General features: G+C 39.3%; 2 protein-coding genes across 10 annotated transcripts in view; one reads left to right on the top strand and one right to left on the bottom strand.

Annotated features, from left to right (window-relative positions):
- Positions 1 to 16,069, bottom strand: part of TMED5 (transmembrane p24 trafficking protein 5) — a 29,294-nt gene extending 13,225 nt beyond the window's left edge. The window contains exon 1 of the mRNA XM_004026146.5: positions 15,289 to 16,069. Within this exon, the coding sequence (XP_004026195.1) occupies positions 15,289 to 15,477 (189 nt within the window). The 5' untranslated portion in view covers positions 15,478 to 16,069. The remainder of the gene's footprint in view (positions 1 to 15,288) is intronic.
- The window catches only part of CCDC18 (coiled-coil domain containing 18), a 98,403-nt gene continuing 93,722 nt past the window's right edge, over positions 15,878 to 20,558 (top strand). For 2 of the 9 annotated variants that reach the window (XM_055352399.2, XM_055352386.2), the window contains exons 1-3: positions 15,965 to 16,087; positions 18,611 to 18,746; positions 19,229 to 19,397. In XM_055352399.2, coding sequence (XP_055208374.2) covers positions 18,613 to 18,746; positions 19,229 to 19,397 — 303 coding nt within the window. In that variant the 5' untranslated portion in view covers positions 15,965 to 16,087; positions 18,611 to 18,612. Of the gene's footprint in view, positions 16,118 to 18,610; positions 18,747 to 19,228; positions 19,398 to 20,558 lie in introns of all 9 variants that reach the window. The other 7 variants (XM_063696908.1, XM_063696920.1, XM_055352370.2 and 4 more) reach the window with 6 other exon arrangements.

Genomic DNA, 20,558 nt, shown 5'->3' with positions numbered 1-20,558 from the left:
CTTCTGACATGGCTCTCAACGATCCCTGCCTTTCTGATATTCATACACTTGTGTAATAAATACAACATGGCAAATGTGATGGGATGTCGCTTTCATAATCAGGTTACTAAAGATTGTAACTTCCGTCTTGCTAGCTTGTCCTCTCTTGCTGGCACTTTCTCTTGCCCTCTTACTCGCTCTGATGAAGCAAAGCTTCCATGTTGTAAGATGCGTTACAGAGAGGCTCACATGGCAAGAAACAAGGAAGGCCTCTGGCCAACAGCTTGTAGGGAACAGAAGCCTAAGTCCAACAACTAGTAAGGAATTGAATCCTGTCAACAACCATGAGTGAGTTTGGATCCTTCCCAATTGAGCCTAAGATGACTGCAGCCCTGTGAGAGATCCAGAGTAGAAGACCCAGTTAAGCAGTGACCAGATTTTCCTGACTGGCAGAAACTAAAGCTAGTAAATATTTTAAGCCCGTAAATTTTGTGGTTGATTAGTTTTTTATCAATAGATAACTAATGGATCTACATGAGAAAGGAGAGCATCAGGAAAGGAATAAATGAAGAGAAAACAATCTTTTATTTTTTTAATCTAATAAGTAGATCATTGTTCAAAGTAATAATAGCAACAATGTATTCAGTGATTACAACATGTGGATAAGTGAAATGAATGACAACTATAAAGGATGGCAGAGAGGAAGTGGGAATACTCAGTTATAATGTACCTGTACTACCCATGAAAGTGGACTTGGATCAGTTGTAAGTGTATATTGCAAATCTAGGGCAAATTTTTTTAAAATTTTAATTTGTGTGGGTAAATAGTAGGTGTACATATGTATGGGGTACATGAGATGTTTTGATATAGGCATGCAATGCATATTAACCACATAGTGTAAAATTGGGTATCCATCCTCTCAAGCATTTATCCTTTGTGTTACAAATAATCCAATTATACTCTTTTAGTTATTTTAAAATGTACATTTATGCTACAACAAAAGTGCCTTACAAAGCAAAAATATTTTAAAAAGAACAATTAAGTTATGATTGACTATAGTCAACTGTTGTGTTATCAAATAGTAGGTCTTATTCATTTTTGTTCTTTTTGTACCCAATAACCATCTCCACACCTTCCCCTCCACCCCCCAGCCTCCCACTACTCTTCCCAGCCTTTGTTAACCATCCTTCTACTCTCTATCTCCATTAGTTCAATTGCTTTCATTTTTAGCTCCCACAAATAAGTGAGAACGTGATATTTGTCTTTCTGTGCCTGGCTTATTTCACTTAGCATAATGACCTCCAGTTCCATCCATGTTGCAGCAAATGACAAGATCTCATTCTTCTTTATGGCTGAATAGTACTCCATTGTGTATAAGCACCACATTTTCTTTATCCATTCATCTGTTGATGAACACTTTAGGTTGCTTCCAAATTTTGGCTGTTGTGAACAGTGCTTCAACAAACATGGGAGTGCAGGTATCTCTTTGACATACTGATTTTCTTTCTTTTGGGTATATACCCAGCGGTGGGATTGCTGGACTATATGGTAGCTGTATTTTTAGTTTTTTGAGGAACCTCCAAACTGTTCTCCATAGTGGTTGTACTAATCTACATTCCCACCAACAGTGTATGAGGGTTCTCTTTTCTCCACATTCTTGCCAGCATTTGTTATTACCTGTCTTTTGGATATAACCCATTTTAACTGGGGTGAGATGATCTCACTATAGCTTTGATTTGTATTTCTCTGATGATCAATGATGTTGAGCACATTTTCATATGCCTATATGCTATTTGTATGTCTTCTTTTGAGAAATGTCTATTCAAATCTTTTGCCTATTTTTAAATTAGATTAGATTTTTTTTCCTGTATAGTTGTTCGAGTTCCTTATATATTCTGGTTATTTATCCCTTGTCAGATGGGTAGTTTGCAAATATTTTCTCTCATTCTTGGGTTGGCTCTTCCCGTTGTTAACTGTTTCCTTTGCTGAGCAGAAGCTTTTTAGCTTGATGTGATCTCATTGGTCCATTTTTGCTTTTGTTGCCTGTGCTTGTGAGGTATTACTCAAGAAATCTTTGCCCAGACCAATGTCCTGGAGAGTTCTAATGTTTTCTGGTAGTAGTTTCATAGTTTGAGGTCTTAGATTTAAGTCTTTAATCCATTTTAATTTGATTTTTGTATACAGTGAGAGGTAGAGATCTAGTTTCATTCTCCTGCATATGGATATCCAGTTTTCCCAGGACCATTTATTGAAGAGACTCTTTTCCTCAGTGTATGTTCTTGGCACCTATGTCAAAAATGAGTTCACTGTAAGTGTATAGGTTTGTTTCTAGGTTCTCTATTCTGTTACATTGGTCTATGTGTCTGTTTTTTTGCAAGCACCATGCCATTTTGGTTACTATATCTCTGTAGTATAATCTGAAGTTAGGTCATGTGATTCCTCTAGTTTTGTTTTGTTTTGCTTAGGATATTTCTGGGCTATTCTGGGTCTTTTGTGGTTCCATATACATTTTTAAATTGTTTTTTCTATTTCTGGGAAGAATGCGAAAGGTATTCTAATAGGAATTGCACTGAATCTGTAGATTGCTTTGGGTAGTATGGACATTTTAACAATATTGATTTTTCCAATCCATGAACATGGAATATCTTTCCATTTTTGGTGTCCTTTTCAATTTCTTTCATCAATGTTTTATAGTTTTCATTGTAGAGATCTTTCTTTTTTTTGGCTAATTCTTTTTTAATTTTACTTGTGGCTACTGTAAATGAGATTACTTTTTAAATGTCTTTTTCAGACTGTTCACTGTTGGCATACAGAAATGCTATTGATTTTTGTATGTTGATTTTATATCCTGCAACTTCACTATATTTGTTTATCAGTTCTAATAGCTTTTTTTATGGAGTCTTTAGACTTTTCCAAATATAAGATATATCATTTGCAAAGAAGGATAATTTGACTTCTTCCTTTCCAAATTGGATGCCCTTTATTTGTTTCTCTTCTCTGACTGCTCTAGCTAGGACTTCCAGTACTATTTTGAATGACAGTGGTGAAAGTGTGCATCTTTGTTGTGTTCCAGATCTCAGAGGAAAGGCTATCAGTTTTTCCCCATTCAGAAGATACTAGCTGTAGGTCTGTCGTCTATGGGTTTTATTATGTTGAGGTATGTTTCTTCTATATCCAGTGTTTTGAGGGTTTTTATTATGAAGAGATGTTGAATTTTATCAAATATTTTTTCAGCGTCAATTGAAATGATTATATGGGTTTTGTCCTTCATTCTGTTGATATGATGTATCATATCATTCTACTGATTGATTTGAGAATGCTGAACCATCCTTGCATCCCAGGGACAAATTCCATTTCAACCACAAAACTTTTAAAAAATAAGTATAATTGATATGTTGAGAAGAGAAAAAGTAGAATTATATAAAATGTTCAGTAAAAACCAGAGAAGGCAGAAAAGGGGGGAAAGATGTAAAAAAAAGAACAAGTACAATGAATAGAAAGGAGTTATAAACATGGCAATATTAATCCAACAATATCGGTAAGTACATTGTGAATGGTCTAAATATGCCAATTAAAAGAACTGCTAGAGTGGATGACAATACAAGATTAACCATATGCTGTCCACAAGAAACCAACTTTAAATATAAAGACACAGATAGATTTAAAGTAAATGGATGCAGAAAGATATACCGTGTTAACACTAATCAAAAGAAATCTGAAGTAGCTATATTAATGTCAGAGAAAGACGACTTCAGAATAAGGAAAATCTTCAGGGATAAAGAGGGGCATTACTGGCTGGGCATGGTGGCTCACGCCTGTAATCCCAGCACTTTGGGAGGCTGAGGCAGGCGGATCATGAGGTCAGGAGATCGAGACCATCCTGGCTAACATGGTGAAACCCCATCTCTGCTAAAAATACAAAAAATGAGCTGGGCGTGGTGGCACATGCCTGTAGTCCCAGCTACTTGGGAGGCTGAGGCAGGAGAATCTCTTGAATCCGGGAGGTGGAGGTTGCAGTGAGCTGAGATGGCACCACTGCACTAGAGCCTGGGCGACAGAGCGAGCAAGACTCTGTCTCAAAAAGAAAAGGGGGGGGGGGCATTACCTATAATAAATGGGTCAACTTTCCAGGAAGACATACCAATCCTTATGTGTATACACCTAACAACAATATATCAAAATATGTGAGGCAAAAACTGAAAGAGCCACAAGAAGAAACAGAAAATCATTACTATAGTTGGAGACTGCGACATCCCTCTATCAGTAATTGACAGAGCCAAGAGGCAAAAAATCAGTAAGGATATAGTTGAACTGAACAGCACCATCAATCAAATGTGTCTAATTGAATCTTGAGAACTAATCAATCCAATGACGGCAGAATAACATTCTTCTCAAGCTCATATGGACATTCACCAACACAGACCACATTCTGGGCCATAAAACACACCTTGATTTGTGCTGTCAGACCACAGTGGAATTAAGGTAGAAATCAGTAACAAAAATAGCTGTAAAATTCCCAACTATTTGGAGATTAAACCACACATTTATAAAGAACTCATGGGACAAAGAAGTCTCAAGATAAATATTTTTTAACTTCAATGAAATGAAAATACAACCTAACAAAAATTTGTGGGATACAGAGAAATCAGTGCCTAGAGGGAAATTTTTAACATTGCATGAACTTATTAGAAAAGAAGAAAGATGTAAAATCAATAATCTAGACATCCACCTTAGGAAGCCAGAGAAAGAACAGTAATACAAACCTAAAACAACCAGAAGAAAAACATTAGAGCAGAAATCAAAAAAACTGATAACAGGAAATCAACCCAGAAAAAAAAAAATCAATGAAGCAAAAAACTGGTTTTTTAAAAAGATCAATAAAACTAATAAACCTCTAGTCAGGCAAACCAAGAAAAAAAAGAGAAAAGACACAGAACACTAATATCAGAAATAAAAGCTGGGTCATCATTAATTATCTATGGACATTAAAAAGATAATAATGGCCAGGCGTGGTGGCCAATGCCTGTAATCTCAGCACTTTGGGAGGCTGAGTTGGGAGGATCACTTGAAGCCAGGAGTTTGAGACTAGCCTAGGCAGCAAAGTGAGACCCTGTCTGTACACACACACACACACACACACACACACACACACACACACAGAATTAGGCAGGCACGGTGGTGCATGCCTCCCTAGCTACTTGGGAGGCTGAGGTGAGAGGATCACTTGAGCCCAGAAGTTCAAGGCTGCTGTGAGGTATGTTCGTGCCACTGAACTCCAGCCTGGGTGATGGCAAGACTCCATCTTAAAAAATATAAATAAAAGGATAATAGTGGTGAGAGGTGACAGCATGCTGGCAGCCCTCGCTCGCTCTCAGCGCCTCCTTGGCTTTGGCGCCCACTCTGGCCACGCTTGAGGAGCCCTTCAGCCTGCCGCTGCACTGTGGGAGCCCCTTTCTGGGCTGGCCAAGGCCGCAGCCGGCTCCCTCAGCTTGCCGGGAGGTGTGGAGGGAGAGGCGCGGGCGGGAACTGGGGCTGCACATGACGCTTGCGGGCCAGCTCGAGTTCCAGGTGGGCGTGGGCTCCGCGGCCCCGCACTGGGAGCGGCTGGCCGGCCCTCAAGCTCTGGGCAGCGAGAAGCTTAGCACCTGGGCCAGCAGCTACTGTGCTCGATTTCTCGCAAGACCTTAGCTGCCTCCCCGCGGGGCAGGGCTTGGGACCTGCAGCCCGCCATGCCTGAGCCTCCCCTCAGCCCCCCGCTGTGGGCTCCTGCACGGCCCAAGCCTCCCCGACGAGCGCCACTCCCTGCTCCACAGCACCCAGTCCCATCGACCGCCCAAGGGCTGAGGAGTGCAGGTGCACGGCATGGGACTGGCAGGCAGCTCCACCTGTGGCCCAGGTGCGGGATCCACTGGGTGAAGCCAGCTGGGGTCCTGAGTCTTGTGGGGACTTGGAGAATCTTTATGTCTAGCTAAGGGATTTTAAATGCACCAATCAGCACTCTGTCTAGCTCAGGGTTTGTAAATACACCAATCCACACTCTCTGTATCTAGCTAATCTAGTGGAAAACTTTTGTTGTCTAGCTCAGGGATTGTAAACGCATCAATCAGCACCTTGTCAAAACAAACCAATCAGCTCTCTGTAAAACAGACCAATCGGCTCTCTGAAAATGGACCAATCAGTGAAATGTGGGTGGGGCCAGATAAGAGAATAAAAGCAGGCTGCCTCAGCCAGCAGTGGCAACCCGCTGGGGTCCCCTTCTACACTGTGGAAGCTTTGTTCTTTTGCTCTTTGCAATAAATCTTGCTGCTGCTCACTCTTTGGGTCCACACTGCCTTTATGAGCTGTAAGACTCACCACGAAGGTCTGCAGCTTCACTCCTGAAGCCAGCGAGACCACAAACCCACCAGGAGGAACGAACAACTCCAGACACGCCACCTTAAGAGCTGTAACTCTCACTGCAAAGGTCTGCAGCTTCACTCCTGAGCCAGCGAGGCCACAAACCCACCAGAAGGAAGAAACTCCGAACACATCCGAACATCAGAAGGATCAAACTCCGGACACGCTGCCTTTAAGAACTGTAACACTCACCGCGAGGGTCCGCGGCTTCATTCTTGAAGTCAGTGAGACCAAGAACCCACCAATTCCGGACACAGTGGAACATTATTAATAAATCTCTACCCACAAATTTGAAAACTTAGATGAAACAGGCCAATTCCTTGAAAGATACGAAGTACCAAAACTCATACAAGAAATAGATAACCTGAATAGGCCTGTATCTGTTACAGAAATTATACTGATAATTAATAACCTCCCCCAAAAGAAAGGACCAGGACCAGACAGTTTCAATGGTGAATCCTACCAAACATTTATGGACAAAATGAAACCAATTCTCTAAAATCTCTTACAGACAATAAAGGCTGAGGGAACAATTCTTTACTCATTCTGTGAGGCCAACATTACCCTAATTCTAAAACCAGAAAAGACATTACAAGAAATGGAAACTACATACCAGTATCTCTCAGGAACACAGATGCAAAAATCTTCAATAAAATATTAGCAAAGCTAATTCGACAATGTAAACAAAGAATTACAACCATGACCAGATGGATTTGTTCCAAGTACATAAGCCTGGCTCAACATTCATGAATTATTTTGTGTAATTCATCACATCAACAGGCTAAGGAAGAAAACTCAGATGATCACAGCAATGGGTATGGAAAACATATTTGATAAAATCCAATATCAATCCATGATATTTAATATTAAAAAAATCTTAGCAAACTAGGAATAGAGGGGAACTTCCTCAACTTAAGGAAGAACATTTACAAAAATCCTACAGCTAAGATCACACTTAATGGCAAGAAACTAGAAGCTTTCTCACTAAAATCAGAAACAAGACAAAGATGCTACTCCCTCATTACTCCTACTCAACACTATACTGGAAGCTCGAGCTAATGTAATACAACAAGAAAGGGAAAGAAAAGACATACCTATTGGAAAAGAAGAACTAAAACTGTCCTTGTTCACAGATGACGTGATAGTCCATGTAGAAATCCTAAAGAACTGCCAAAAAAAACCCGTCCCGGAACTAATAAGTGATGATAGCCAAGTCTCAGTATACAATATTAACATACAATAGTCAACTGCTTTCCTATACACCAGCAACAAGCAACTGGAGTTGGGAATAAAAAATACAATACCATTTACGTTAGCACTAAAAGAAAAAAAAAGAAAAAAAGAATTAGGTATAAATCTACCAAAATATGTACAAGATCTATAATCCCAGTAATCCCAGCTACTCAGGAGGCTAAGATGGGAGGATCCTGAGCCCAGGAGTTTGAGACCAGTGGAGTTACACAGCAAGACCTCATCTCAAAAAAGAAAAAACAAATTAGTACATTGTTGGTGGGAATGTAAATTAGTACAGCCCTATGGAAAACAATATGGTGGTTCCTCAAAAAACCACAAATACAACTACCATATCATCTAGTAATCTCACTTCTGGTATACATCCAAAGGAACTGAAATCAGTATGTAAAAGAGATATCTGCACTCCCATATTAATTGAAGCATTATTCACAATAGTCAAGACATAGAAACAACCTAAGTGTCCATTAATGAATGAATAAAGAAAATGTGGTATAGATACACAATGGAATACTGGAGGACATTACACTAAGTGAAATAAGCCAGGGACAGAAAGACAAATACTGCAGTATCTCATACGTGGAATTCGTAGAATTCCATACAGTTCAATTCCTAGAAGTGGAGAGTAGAACGATGGTTACCAGAAGCTGGGGGTGGGGGACTTGGGGAGAGAGGGAATAGGGAGTTGTTGATCACAGAGTACAAAGTTTCTGATAGACAGAAGGAGTAGGTTTTGAGATCTATTGCACAGGAAGGTGACTATGGTCAATAATAATGTATATTTCAAAATAACTGAGACTGAATTTCAAATAGCTTATCATAAAAAATTATAGGCAAGGCAATGTTAATTAGCCTGATTTAATCATTACATGTTGTATATATGTATCAAAACATCACGCTATACTGCATAAATGTATACAATTATAATTTGCCAATCAAAAATAATATTGATAATAAATTTTTAAAGCTATTGAAGTAGAAGATACAGCTGAAGAAATTATCCATAAAATAGGAGAGTGAGACAAAGAGAGAAATCATGAGAGATTAAGAAGCTCGGATGATCCACTTAAACTGCAGTGAAAATGCAGAAGCAGAAAATTTAAAAAGCTACAAGAGAAAATAGAGATGAACTACAAATATATAACAAACTGACAGGAAGCTTCAACAGCTATAATCGAAGTCAGAAGACAATAAAATACTAGTTTTGATGCATTTAGGAAAAATATCTGTCAGTGAAGAATTCTTTAAGTAATTCAATTCTTTAAGAAAAGTCAAGAGAGCAGAGCCGTAAGAACCAGAGGAAAACAAATTAAGCCTGAAATCAGTCCTATTCAGACTTCCAGTTATATGAACCAATAGACTTCCTTATTAAAAACTGATTTGGTTTGTTTACCTGTTGTTAAAAACTTTGTAAGGACTTTAAGGACCATGACATTTTAATTAAATAATCATATATGTTTCACCCCATCAAACCCTATATGTTTTTATGAGTATGGGAAAAGGTGTGGAAGAGTTCACATCTAGGAGAATGACAACAGGCATTCAATAGAGTTACAAAGAGGTTTTTTTTTTTTTTTTTTTGAGATGGAGTCTCACTCTGTCACCCAGGCTGGAGTGCAGCGGCACGATCTCGGCTCACTGCAACCTCTGCTTTCCGGGTTCAAGTGATTCTCCTGCCTCAGCCTCCCGAGTAGCTGGGACTACAGGCGCGCACCACTGCGCCCAGCTAATTTTTGTTTTTTGTTTTTTCTTTTTTTTTAAGAGATGGTGTTTCACCATGTTGGTCAGGCTGGTCTCCAACTCCTGACCTCGTGATCCACCCATTTTGGCCTCCCAAAATGCTGGGATTACAGGTGTGAGCCACCGCACCCGGCTTTTTTTGCTTTTACATCTTTGTATTGTTTGACTTACTCTAAGGAGGTTGTATATTACTTTTATAATTGGAAGTAAAAAAATTCATAAAGGAGACAGGTGTGGTGGCATGTGCCTGTAGTCCCAGCTACTCAGGAGGCTGGTTGAAGTGGGATTATCACTTGAGCCCAAATTCAAATTCAGCCTAGGCAACATAGTGAGACCCCATCTCTCTCTTTTTTTTAACTTTTATTGTAGGCTTGGGGATACATGTGAAGGTTACATAGGTAAACGTGTTAAAAACCACAATTATTTTTGCACCAACTTAGTATTTCATCACCCAGATATAAAGCCCAGTACCCAATAGTTAGCTTTTCTGTGCCTCTCTGTCCTTCCACCCTCCCTCCTCAAGTAAATCCCAGTGTCTGTTGTTTCCGTCTTTGTGTTCATAAGTTCTTACCATTTAGCTCTCACTTCTAAGTGAGAACACGTGGTATTTAGTTTTCTGTTTCTGCGTTAGTTTGCTAAGGATAATAGCCTCCAGCTCAACCCATATTCCCACAAAAGACATGATCTCATTCTTTTTTATGGCTGCATAGTATTCCATGGTGTATATGTACCACATTTTCTTTATCCAAACTGTCATGGTGGGCATTTAGTTGATTCCATGTCTTTGCTATTGTGAATAGTGTTGCACTGAACATTCACATGCATGTGTCTTTATGGTAGAATGATTTATATTCCTCTGGGTGTGTACCCAGTAATGGGATTGCTGGAGACCCTATCTCTGGAAAAAAAAAAAAAAAGTATATATACACACACACACAGACTCACATAAAACCCAAATATATATATTAAATTATTAAATATATTATTCTCCCCAAAACCCAGCCATTTTTATATATATATTTATATAATACTTAAAAGCCATTTATATATGTATATAAATGGACCTCAAAGGTATCTTTCACTCTTCTTCCTTAGTATCTTGGCACATGTTGTTCTTTCTAATCCATTGTCTTGTTCCACTTACTCCCTTATGCCTATATATATATATATATATATACACACACACACACATATATGCCTTTGAGTTTTTGTTTTTTTATATACATATTTATATATACATATACATTTATATGTATATGAATATATTATATATTTTGTATATGTATAAAATGTGTGTATATGTAATAGATATGTGTGTGTATGTATATAAAACAAAAAATAATAAATACTCAAAAGCCATTTTTTCCCAAAGATCAATAAAGTAGTCCTATCTACTTTATACATGTAATATTAGGCATGTATACCTGTAGATAAAATGGAAATAGGAGATATTCCAAATGGCATCAGGTATATTATACAAGTAAATTTTAAAAATTAGATGAAATGGTCAGTTTACCAGAAAATATTCAAATTTGGCTCTATACAAAAATGAAAGACTAATAAAAATTTTAAAAAATTGATATAGCTATATTCTCCCAAAAACCCACCCAGATAGTTTTACATGTTTGGTAAACGTCTGGTTCACTCATTCAATAGATACTTTTTAGTGCCTATTATGCCCTTAAAAAGGTATTGTTGTTCTAGGCTCAGGGTTTATTTTCTAGCTAACATTTTTTGAGTGCTTATTTGGTGCTAGATACCATTCCTTTTACATGTATTAGCATATTTATTCTTCACAATAATATATAGTGGGGAGCAGGTGATTACTGTTAAAGTATAGAAACTGGTACAGAGAGGCTCAACACCTTGTGGCCAAAACGATCTTTTAAAAAACACAGATCAAGTTAACCTGCTTATAACTATTCAGTGGCTTCTTACTGGTCTCTGCAAAAGACCCATATCCTTAACAAGGACCTAAAAGCCCACAATGATTTGGTTGCTGTTGCTACTGACTTCTCTAAAGTAGACTTGTACCACTCTTCTCTCTCTGTATCCTATCTTTCAGGACCTCAAAGGTATCTTTCTCTCTTCTTCCTTAGTATCTTGGCACGTTGTTGTTCTTTTTTACCCATTGTCTCGTCCCACTCATTCCGTTATGCCGAGTGAAAGTCTGATAATTCTGTAGATCTTAACTCTACTTCTGGATGTCTTTCAATTTCCAGATAAAATGAAGTCCTCCTACTGAGCCCACTCATAGTCTTATGAACTTACCTTCATTACCCTTATTAAATATTTTGACATGTGTTTGTGTAATAATTTGATTAATGTCTGTCCCCATACTTGATTGTATGAGGGCACAGACTATACACATACACACACACACACACACACACACACACAAACATATATATATATTTTTTTTTCGAGGCAGGGTCTCGCTCTTGTCACCGAGGCTGGAGTACAGTGGTGTGATCACAGCTCACCATAGCCTCAACCTCCTGGGCTCAAGTGATCCTCCCACCTCAGCCTCCCAAGTAGCTGGAACCACAAGTGTGTGCTACCATGCCTGGCTAACTTTATTTTTGGTAGAGATGGAGTCTTGCTATGTTGTCCAGGCTGGTGTGAAATGCCTGTGCTTGAGTGATCCTCCCACCTTGGCCTCCCAAAGTGTTGGGATTACAGGTGTGAGCCACTGCACCTAGCTGATATTTTCACTCACCATTGTATCCCTAGCACCTTGGATAGTGCTGACACATATCAAGCACTCAAGAATGACTTAAATTTCCAAATGGATTATCTATTTTAGTCATAAGATACATGAATTGGCATTAAAGTTTTCAAGAACCTCTATCAATATAATGTGAGGCTAGTCAATTATCCAAAAAGTATTCTCCTAAAACCTAAAAAGTAAGAAATTAGTAAAATTTTCAATAAGTAACCAAGGACAAAACTAGATTGTTCTATAATATTTTAAAAACTAACTTTAAGACAAAAATTAGTAGGATGTAGTTACTGGGAAATTAAACAAGTTGGGAAATACAAACAGGGTGGAAGATGATATTTACCCTACACATCTCACCAACACTGTCTAGGATTACAGACAAATGATTTTACCTCTTTCCTTAATCAAAACAAATTGTTCAGGGAGAATGTTTTAAAGGAATAGTCCCAGCCGGGCGCGGTGGCTCACACCTATAATCCCAGCACTTTGGAGGCCGAGGCTGGCAGATCACTTGAGATCAGGAGTTTGGGACCAGTCTGGCCAACACGGTGAAACCCCGTCTCTACCAAAAATACAAAAATTAGCTGGGGGTGGTGGCACATGCCTGTAATCCAGCTACTCGGGAAGCTGAGGTGGGAGAATCACTTGAACTCGGGAGATGAAGGTTGCAGTAGGCCAAGGTCACGCCACTGCACTCCAGCCTGGGTAACAGAGTGACAGAGGGAGACTCTGTCTCAAAAAAAAAAAAAAAAAAAAAAAAAGGAACAGTCCCTTTAAGAGTGACTAAAGATGTAAAGAATAAAGCTAAACCAAGCCAGCTACATAACTATAGAGGTATAAATGTAAAATTAACATTCATTGATTATTTACTATGTGTCAGGGATGATCTATGAGCATTTTTTAATAGACCACTTTACACTGAATATGAGCATTTATTAACTCATGCTTTTTCAAATCAACTCTATGATGTAGTTACAATTATTATCTCTATTTTACAAGTGAGAAGATCACATAAGTTTTAAGTAGGCAGAGTCAAGATTTGAACCCAGGCTAAGGTTAAGAGCTGGTGCTCTTAACTATAAGAGGACAGTAGTTAAAATAGATATCTTCCCTAATATGTGTGTAAATACTGAAGATTTTTTTATTAATACAAATTGTTTTCTTATCTAGACTATTTCACTAGCCCTCTAGTTAGTTTCCTTGACTCTAATTTTGCTCTCCTTAAATCCATTTTCCACACTGCATCCAGTGATCTGCTTAAATTTTAAATGGACTTGTACAAAATTAAGGAAAACCTACTCAGCACGGCAAACAAGGCTATGATTCATGCTTAATGACCCCAGCCTTCTGGCCTCTCCGATGTCCTTTTCTGCTACTCCCACCCTAGACTTTATATGTCTTAAAGTCTAATACAAACTCAGTACTTGTAGTGTCCACTACACACTAACCATCCCCACTTACACTATGTATTTTAAGAACTATGGATCTTTTTGTTCGCTTTTCTGAAATCCCTTGTTCCTGGCATTTTCGTCTCAATTAAGCATCTTTCTGGATTAAATTTTATTTTCTCCAGGAATCCTCTACTGAAACCCTTAGAAGTGACCCTCCTCTACTGGTACTTAGCCATCCTTTATTGAAATTACCTGTTTATGAGCCAGTAACCTTTATTAAGCTCTTTGAGAAGAGGGATTCTTTCTTTCTCTTTTACCTACATCCCCCACAACCCGGCTCCCCCTCTGTCTCCCCCACCTCCATGCACAATTCCTGGCACGTGTTAACTGTTCAGTAAATGTTGAACTTTTGAACTTTACTGGAAATCAAGAAACACTGAGTTTTAGCCTCAGTTTTGCTCACTATGTGATTTTAGATATTTTATTCTCTGTGCTTATCGTGTGTATCTATATACAACTTAATCCTAAAGTTCCATCGTATAAAACATTCTACAACTCTTTATTTTGCTCTGTATGTGACAGTACCTGGTATTTAAAAACAATTCTCTACATCAACTTAAAAAATTAACATTTGATGATTATAATTAACTTCTAAAAAACTGAAAGATGAAACACATCAATGCCTTTTTCTTTTCCCCCTGTACTGCTACCTGAAAACATCGGAATTTGCTGTGGAACGAAGAAGATTTCTTCTAAGAAATTACCCCCTACCACCATGACTACATAAAATAAGGTAATTCCCAGCAAGAATATTATGCAGATACTAAAAAGAAAACATGATAGGCATGGTGGCTCACGCCTGTAATCCCAGCACTTTGGGAGGCCGAGGCGGGTGGATCGCCTGAGGTCGGGAGTTCGAGACCAGCCTGGCCAACATAGTGAAACCCCGTCTCTACTAAAAATACAAAAATTAGCTGGGCATGGTGGCGCATGTCTGTAATCTCAGCTACTCGGAAGGCTGAGGCAGGAGAATCGCTTGAACCCGGGAGGCGGAGGTTGCAATGAGCCGAGATAGCGCCACTGCACTCCAACTGTAGCCTGAGCGACAAAGCGAGACTCCGTCTCAAAAAAAAAAAAAAAAAAATGACACGAGGGAAATGCTTACAATGCTCAATGAAAAAATGAAAAGAAAGGTTATAAAGTTTTAATATACGATTTGATCTTTTGAAAATAATGGATATATAACTTAAACGGAAATGTATCATTAAATATAGCAACAGCGTCTTCCAAAAAATTTCAAAATCGGGCTTAATGCCAATTACACGATCATAATCCAAAAACCCTTAACTGAAGCAAAGACAGTGATTTGTAACATCTGAATTGTGTGAAAGGGGTGGGGGTGATTCAAACAAGTGTCATCACCTCGTCCAATGATGAAGGAGAACGTGTATCAGTTCTGCATTGTGAAATTCTCAGTATCGGAGCGTGTAGTGGCTAAGAAAAGCAGTGGGCGAATTAGGAAACAAAGAGAAAAGCCAGCGACATCACCAGTTCTGGCCTCCTTCCCACCGGAGGAAAGGGGAGAAGGCGGGTAGTCATCAATTCCAGGTCCAGCCTAAGTTCTGGGTCCCCGGCCCCAGCGAGAGCCTCGCCTCGCCTCGCGCGCCTGCGCGGAGCGGGCCGGCTTCCTGAACGGCCCTCGCCTCTTCACCACCAGGGCCGTCCACCAGAAGTTTCTAAACGGGTGAGAGGCGACAACGCAGTGCAGCTGGGTTAAAGGAAGGAGGCTGGTTTATCCTCCGCACTTACTTGGTACTCGATCTCCAGCGAGGCCTTCAGGGGCATGGGCTGGTAGAAGCACTCCTTCTGGCCGGCGGGAAGGGTAAAGGTGAAGTCGCTATCGAGGGAAGGTGTGAAGCCGGCCGCCCCAGGCAGCAGCACCGGAGGCAGAGCGGCCAGAAGGAGCACGGGGAAGGGCAGCCAGATCTTGTCGCCCATCCCTGCTGGGGCGATCCCGGGCTGAAAGAGGCGTCAGGTACTGTTGTCTCCGCTCCGCGTTTCCTCTCTGGACTCCTCGTGGTTGACAGGGAAATCTGGAGTCTGAAGAAACTCCAGGTGGCGGCCGCGGCGGCGGCGAACACTCTCTCCGAAAGAGGAGCGCAGTTCTCCAAAGGGTAGGGACTCTGGGCGGGGCTAGCAGTCCCGTTCCGCAACCGCCTCAGTCTCGGCCCCCTCAGGCCAGGCGTGAGCGCCGCCCGCCTCTCCCCCTGACGGCCTCCGGTTCCCATGGCTTCCCCCACCAATGGGCATCATGGCGGTAATTGTGGGAAATGTAGTCCCCGGCGGGCTCCGCTAGTGGGCTCGGGCGCGCTCGCCGACCACGATCCCCGGCAAGCCCCGCGCCTTCGGCGGCGCCTCATGTAGTCTGCGCCGGGGCGGGGCAGTGACCGGGTAGGCGCGTCCCAACGGCTCCCGCGGCGGTTCGAATTCCGTGCTGCCGGGGTTCGCTGGTTCTCCGAGTTGTGTCCGAGGCTTCCACGCGCAGGGGCCCGGGAAAGGGTCAGAGGCTTCCTAACGCAGACTCGAGTGCGAAGCGCGCAGTCGCCGGGTGGGTCTCTCCCCAGCGACGATTTGGGTGGTGAGCGACTGTGCCTTGACGTGGGGAAACCGGCTTACCTGGGGGAGTTTTGTTCCTTTCCCTCCCGGCACCTTGGATGCACTGGGACTGGTCCTTGTGGTTGCTGAGCATGCTGCTCTGAACGGTTATATTTTATTTGATGAAAAATAGGAGGCCGGGCGCAGTGGCTTACGCCTGTTATCTCAGCACTTTGGGATGCCGAGGCGGAAGGATTTTTTGAGCCCAGGAGTTCGAGGCCAGCCTTGGCAATATGGCGAGCCACTGTCTCTATAAAATTAAAAAAAAAAAAAAAAAAAGAGGAAACTGTCACTTCCGTCCCCCACCCCCGCCCCCGCTTCTTTCAGACGGATGTAAGATTAGCTGTGTCAAGCGATCTTGAGACAGGAGACTACTACATAAAGTTATGACTTCTTTCCAAAATGAGGAATCTTTTTCGACTACAGCCCATTGTATCACATACATAGGGTATAAAAGAACACTTGTCCTTCGTTTGATGGGTGTACGTGTGCAAACCTACAAACACATTGTTAATTAGGACCGAAAGATGATGTTGTTAAGGTCGGTGAGTAGGATGATGTGCTCTTCTAGGTATGCATAGTCAGTGAAGATAGCCTTTTTTGGGTAACTACTGTAAATTGAAGTTAAGGACATTCATTTGACAGTAAATGGCCCACTAGAAAAATGAAAACATTTTAGTATCAAATATATTCATTGCTACTGCAGAAGAGTTAGGGAGTTCTTTCTTTTTTTTTTTTTTTTTTGAGACCGAGTCTCACGCTGTCGCGCAGGCTGGAGTGCAGTGGCGCGATCTCGGCTCACTGCAACCTCCGCCTCCCAGGTTCAAGCAATTCTCTGCCTCAGCCTCCCGAGTAGCTGAGATTACAGGCGCTCGCCACCACCCCCGGTTAATTTTTTTGTATTTTTAGTAGATACGGGGTTTCACCATCTTGGCCAGGTTGGTCTTTAACTTTTGACCTCGTGATCCACCCGCCTCGACCTCCCAAAGTGCTGGGATTACCGGCGTGAGCCACCGCGCCCGGACTGGGAGTTATTTCTTGCATGGCAATACACAGATGTTGAACTAAAACCTGATTTAAGATGAAATATATAGTACCAAATGGTATTATAGAATTTGTCCAATTTTCTCTACCCTTTTCTCCTTCACCATCCTACAGAGAGCTAGAGATGTTGAATAGATAAAGCAGGATGGGGACCTGATTTATTGACTTGTCTGCGAGAGTCTTGTCACTTAAGCAGAAGCAAATTTGTGGAAACAAAAAAGGGAAAGAGGATAGAACCAGTTTGTCTATTAAGATTACATAGTATCTCATTTAATTTCCTGCCACTTTCTTTCCATAAGGTGGGAGTTTTCTTTTTAATCTTCCTCCCTACATCTGAGAATTTTTGAGTGGGGAATAAATGTAACATACCATTCTAACTGGATGAGGGAAGGAAGGACAGTTTAGTATTCGTTAATTCATTCAAAATATTGAGCTTCTCTAAGTACATTGCAGTCCTGAACGTAATGCACAGGACTTTTAACCTTTTGGAACTTGGGATGGGATCAGAATGCTAAGAAGGGCGTTGAAGGAGATGCTACAGTGAAAAAGGTAAATGGGATCTGAAAGAGGAATGTAATTTTAAGATTGCGCAGAAAGCTCTGTAGTAGTGGAGATTATAAAGCTTTAGTTTTTTATTGTATTAATTACAATAATAAAATGTGATGCTCTATTGTGATTTTTATATGCAAAGAAATTTAGTAGTTTCACAACCCTAGAGATACTCATCCACTGAAGAAACAAAAGCTTTTCTTCATTTCTATGAGTTGACCTGCCAAATGTTATTTTGATCCCTGTGGTTGTGACTTGTAAATGTGTGTTTTTAAAATTTTATAACTATTGGGCATAGGAGGAGGAGACAGCTTTTATCTGGTAATAAATTCCCTTCTAACGAAATATGAATGACTGTAATGATACCATTTAATCAGATGTCCAGTACTTGTAATGTAATTATGAAAGTTCAAACACCTCATATTGAAATTGATATGTAATATGTAATAAAGCTACAATGCGACATAATTTAATGGTCTTTGCATCCTAATGACTTGGATTCAAATCTTGATTTCACCATTTACAGTTTGTGTGACTTTGAGCAAGTTATTTAATGTCTGATTCTTAGTTTCCTTAACATGTAATGAAAATAATTAACAATTGTTAGGAAGATCAGGTATGCTTAGAAAAGGAGAACTATAATAACTAGACCCTGGCTAAAATGAAAAATTCATTCATTGAAATTGTATTGAACTCCTTTATGGCTTTACACTACAGATAAATTCATTATTATTGATTTTTTGTTTTGTTTTAAACCACCATGAAAGATTTCACAACATTTGAAATAGAAAACTAATGAGTTAAATTCTATTCATGTGAGTATTTTGACTGAAACTACAGAATCTTTCAGACAAGGTACAAGAAATTCATTTTTTTTTTTAAGAAATGGAATCTAGTTCATCAGACTACTATAATAAAGACAATGAAGAGGAAAGTTTGCTTGCAAATGTTGCTTCCTTAAGACATGAACTGAAGATAACAGAATGGAGTTTGCAGAGTTTAGGGGAAGAGTTATCCAGGTAAGTAAGTAAAATCACATATAGAATTCACTGTGCCTTAAATACATCAATATAAAATGTGTGGCTTTCATTATGATGTATTGTTTCTAACGTGCCTCTGGAATAAGAAATAATTTTCTTATACTTTTTAATGTAACTTTCAGTTTAGGGAAAAATAAGGAATATTAGGGAAGCCTCTTTGCATATTAAAAACACTTTCAGTGTATTAGAACTCAGTATAAAATATATATTTTGGGCTTTACTAATTTTTTGTGATTTTTTTGAATCTTAAGTAATCTTATCGTAGAGGCTCTAGAAATACAGTTTGCTAGTTTAAAAGTAATTATGATTTATTTAAAATTTAGTGGAAACATTGCCTTATGTTCATAACTGTGAATCTGCTTAGCAGCATTTCAGGTTTTCTATTTTCTTATTTAATGTATAGCAGTTTGTAGTGAATAAACTATCCAAGAACTGAAATATGTTTTTTCTTTTTTCTCTAGTGTTAGTCCAAGTGAAAATTCTGATTATGCCCCTAATCCTTCAAGGTCTGAAAAGCTAATTTTGGATGTTCAGCCTAGCCACCCTGGACTTTTGAATTATTCACCTTATGAAAACGTCTGTAAAATATCTGGTAGCAGCACTGATTTTCAAAAAAAGCCAAGAGATAAGGTTATTGTTTTTAGACCTATCTAGTTAAAAGAAGTTTTGGTTTTAGGCCTGTCTACTTAAAAAAAAATTTTTTTAATTTTAAAATTAAATTAAAGAAAAAAATTTTTCTTTAAATACCTTATTCATGGTTTCCATAATCTTTTACTATGGTACTCAAGAATTTAAATATAATTGTTCTTTTTATGTTCTAACAAGAAAGTAGTTATCTTGGTGTATTACTCTACTTTTAAACTTACATATTTATTACCTTTTTGCAGTTAAATGTCTTCTTAAGTAAATTATAATCCCCTTGATTTTAACACTACATCTTATACATAATAGGTAATCAATTGTTTATTAAGTAGTTAAGGTATACCCACCATTTAAAGCCTGGATCAAGTACTTTGGATAGTATGGCACTGTTCTCTTTTCATTATCTATTTTGTCAATGATGTTAGAGATCTTTGCTTGGTCTGAAACTCTCTTCCTTTTTCTTATTCTATCATATATTTATCTCCCTGCATTTATCCCTCTTCCTCACTCAACTCTTTTATCTCCTTTTACACTCTCTTCCTATTCTTTGTTCCCCCGACTCCCTACATGTATATACACAGATATGGTTGCACATAATCTTTTTGGATATGTATTTGCTCTTTCCACTTCGGAAAGCCAACCATTAAGAGCTTTCCTTTTTGTAACGAATCTGCTTAATGAAGCTGTCTGAATCTACTTTTTAGAAACAAATTCAAATTCCATGTTTACATGATATGTAATTCTAAGAAATTTGATCTCTATCCTCATTCAAATTGCTGATCATTCTTATTGTATATGTGCCTTAATTGGGAAAACAATAATGATAATGCCTATCAAAGACAAAAGGCTAATCTAGTGTGTAAAGATCTCCTAGAAATTGAGAACAAAAAGATCAGTAACCCAATGGGCAAAAGACATGAACGGAAAAAGAAATAAAAGTGATATCCAAACTAATGAAAAGGTGTCCAATTTCACTCATAATAAGATAAATTCAAAATGAAACTATACCTAAGTACCTTACCTAGTTCTTACCTATAGAATTATTAAACATTCAGATGTTTGAGGTGTTATTTTATTGGTGATATTGGGTACGGGTACATTGCCTAGTGGGAATGCACAGTGATATAACCCCAACTGAGATGCATTTGG

Source organism: Gorilla gorilla, chromosome 1 (genome assembly GCF_029281585.2).
Source record: "Gorilla gorilla gorilla isolate KB3781 chromosome 1, NHGRI_mGorGor1-v2.1_pri, whole genome shotgun sequence".
In the NCBI taxonomy this organism is placed as follows: Eukaryota; Metazoa; Chordata; class Mammalia; order Primates; family Hominidae; genus Gorilla; species Gorilla gorilla.
Note: the sequence above shows the minus strand (reverse complement) of the source record. Positions and strands in the feature narration are given on the sequence as shown.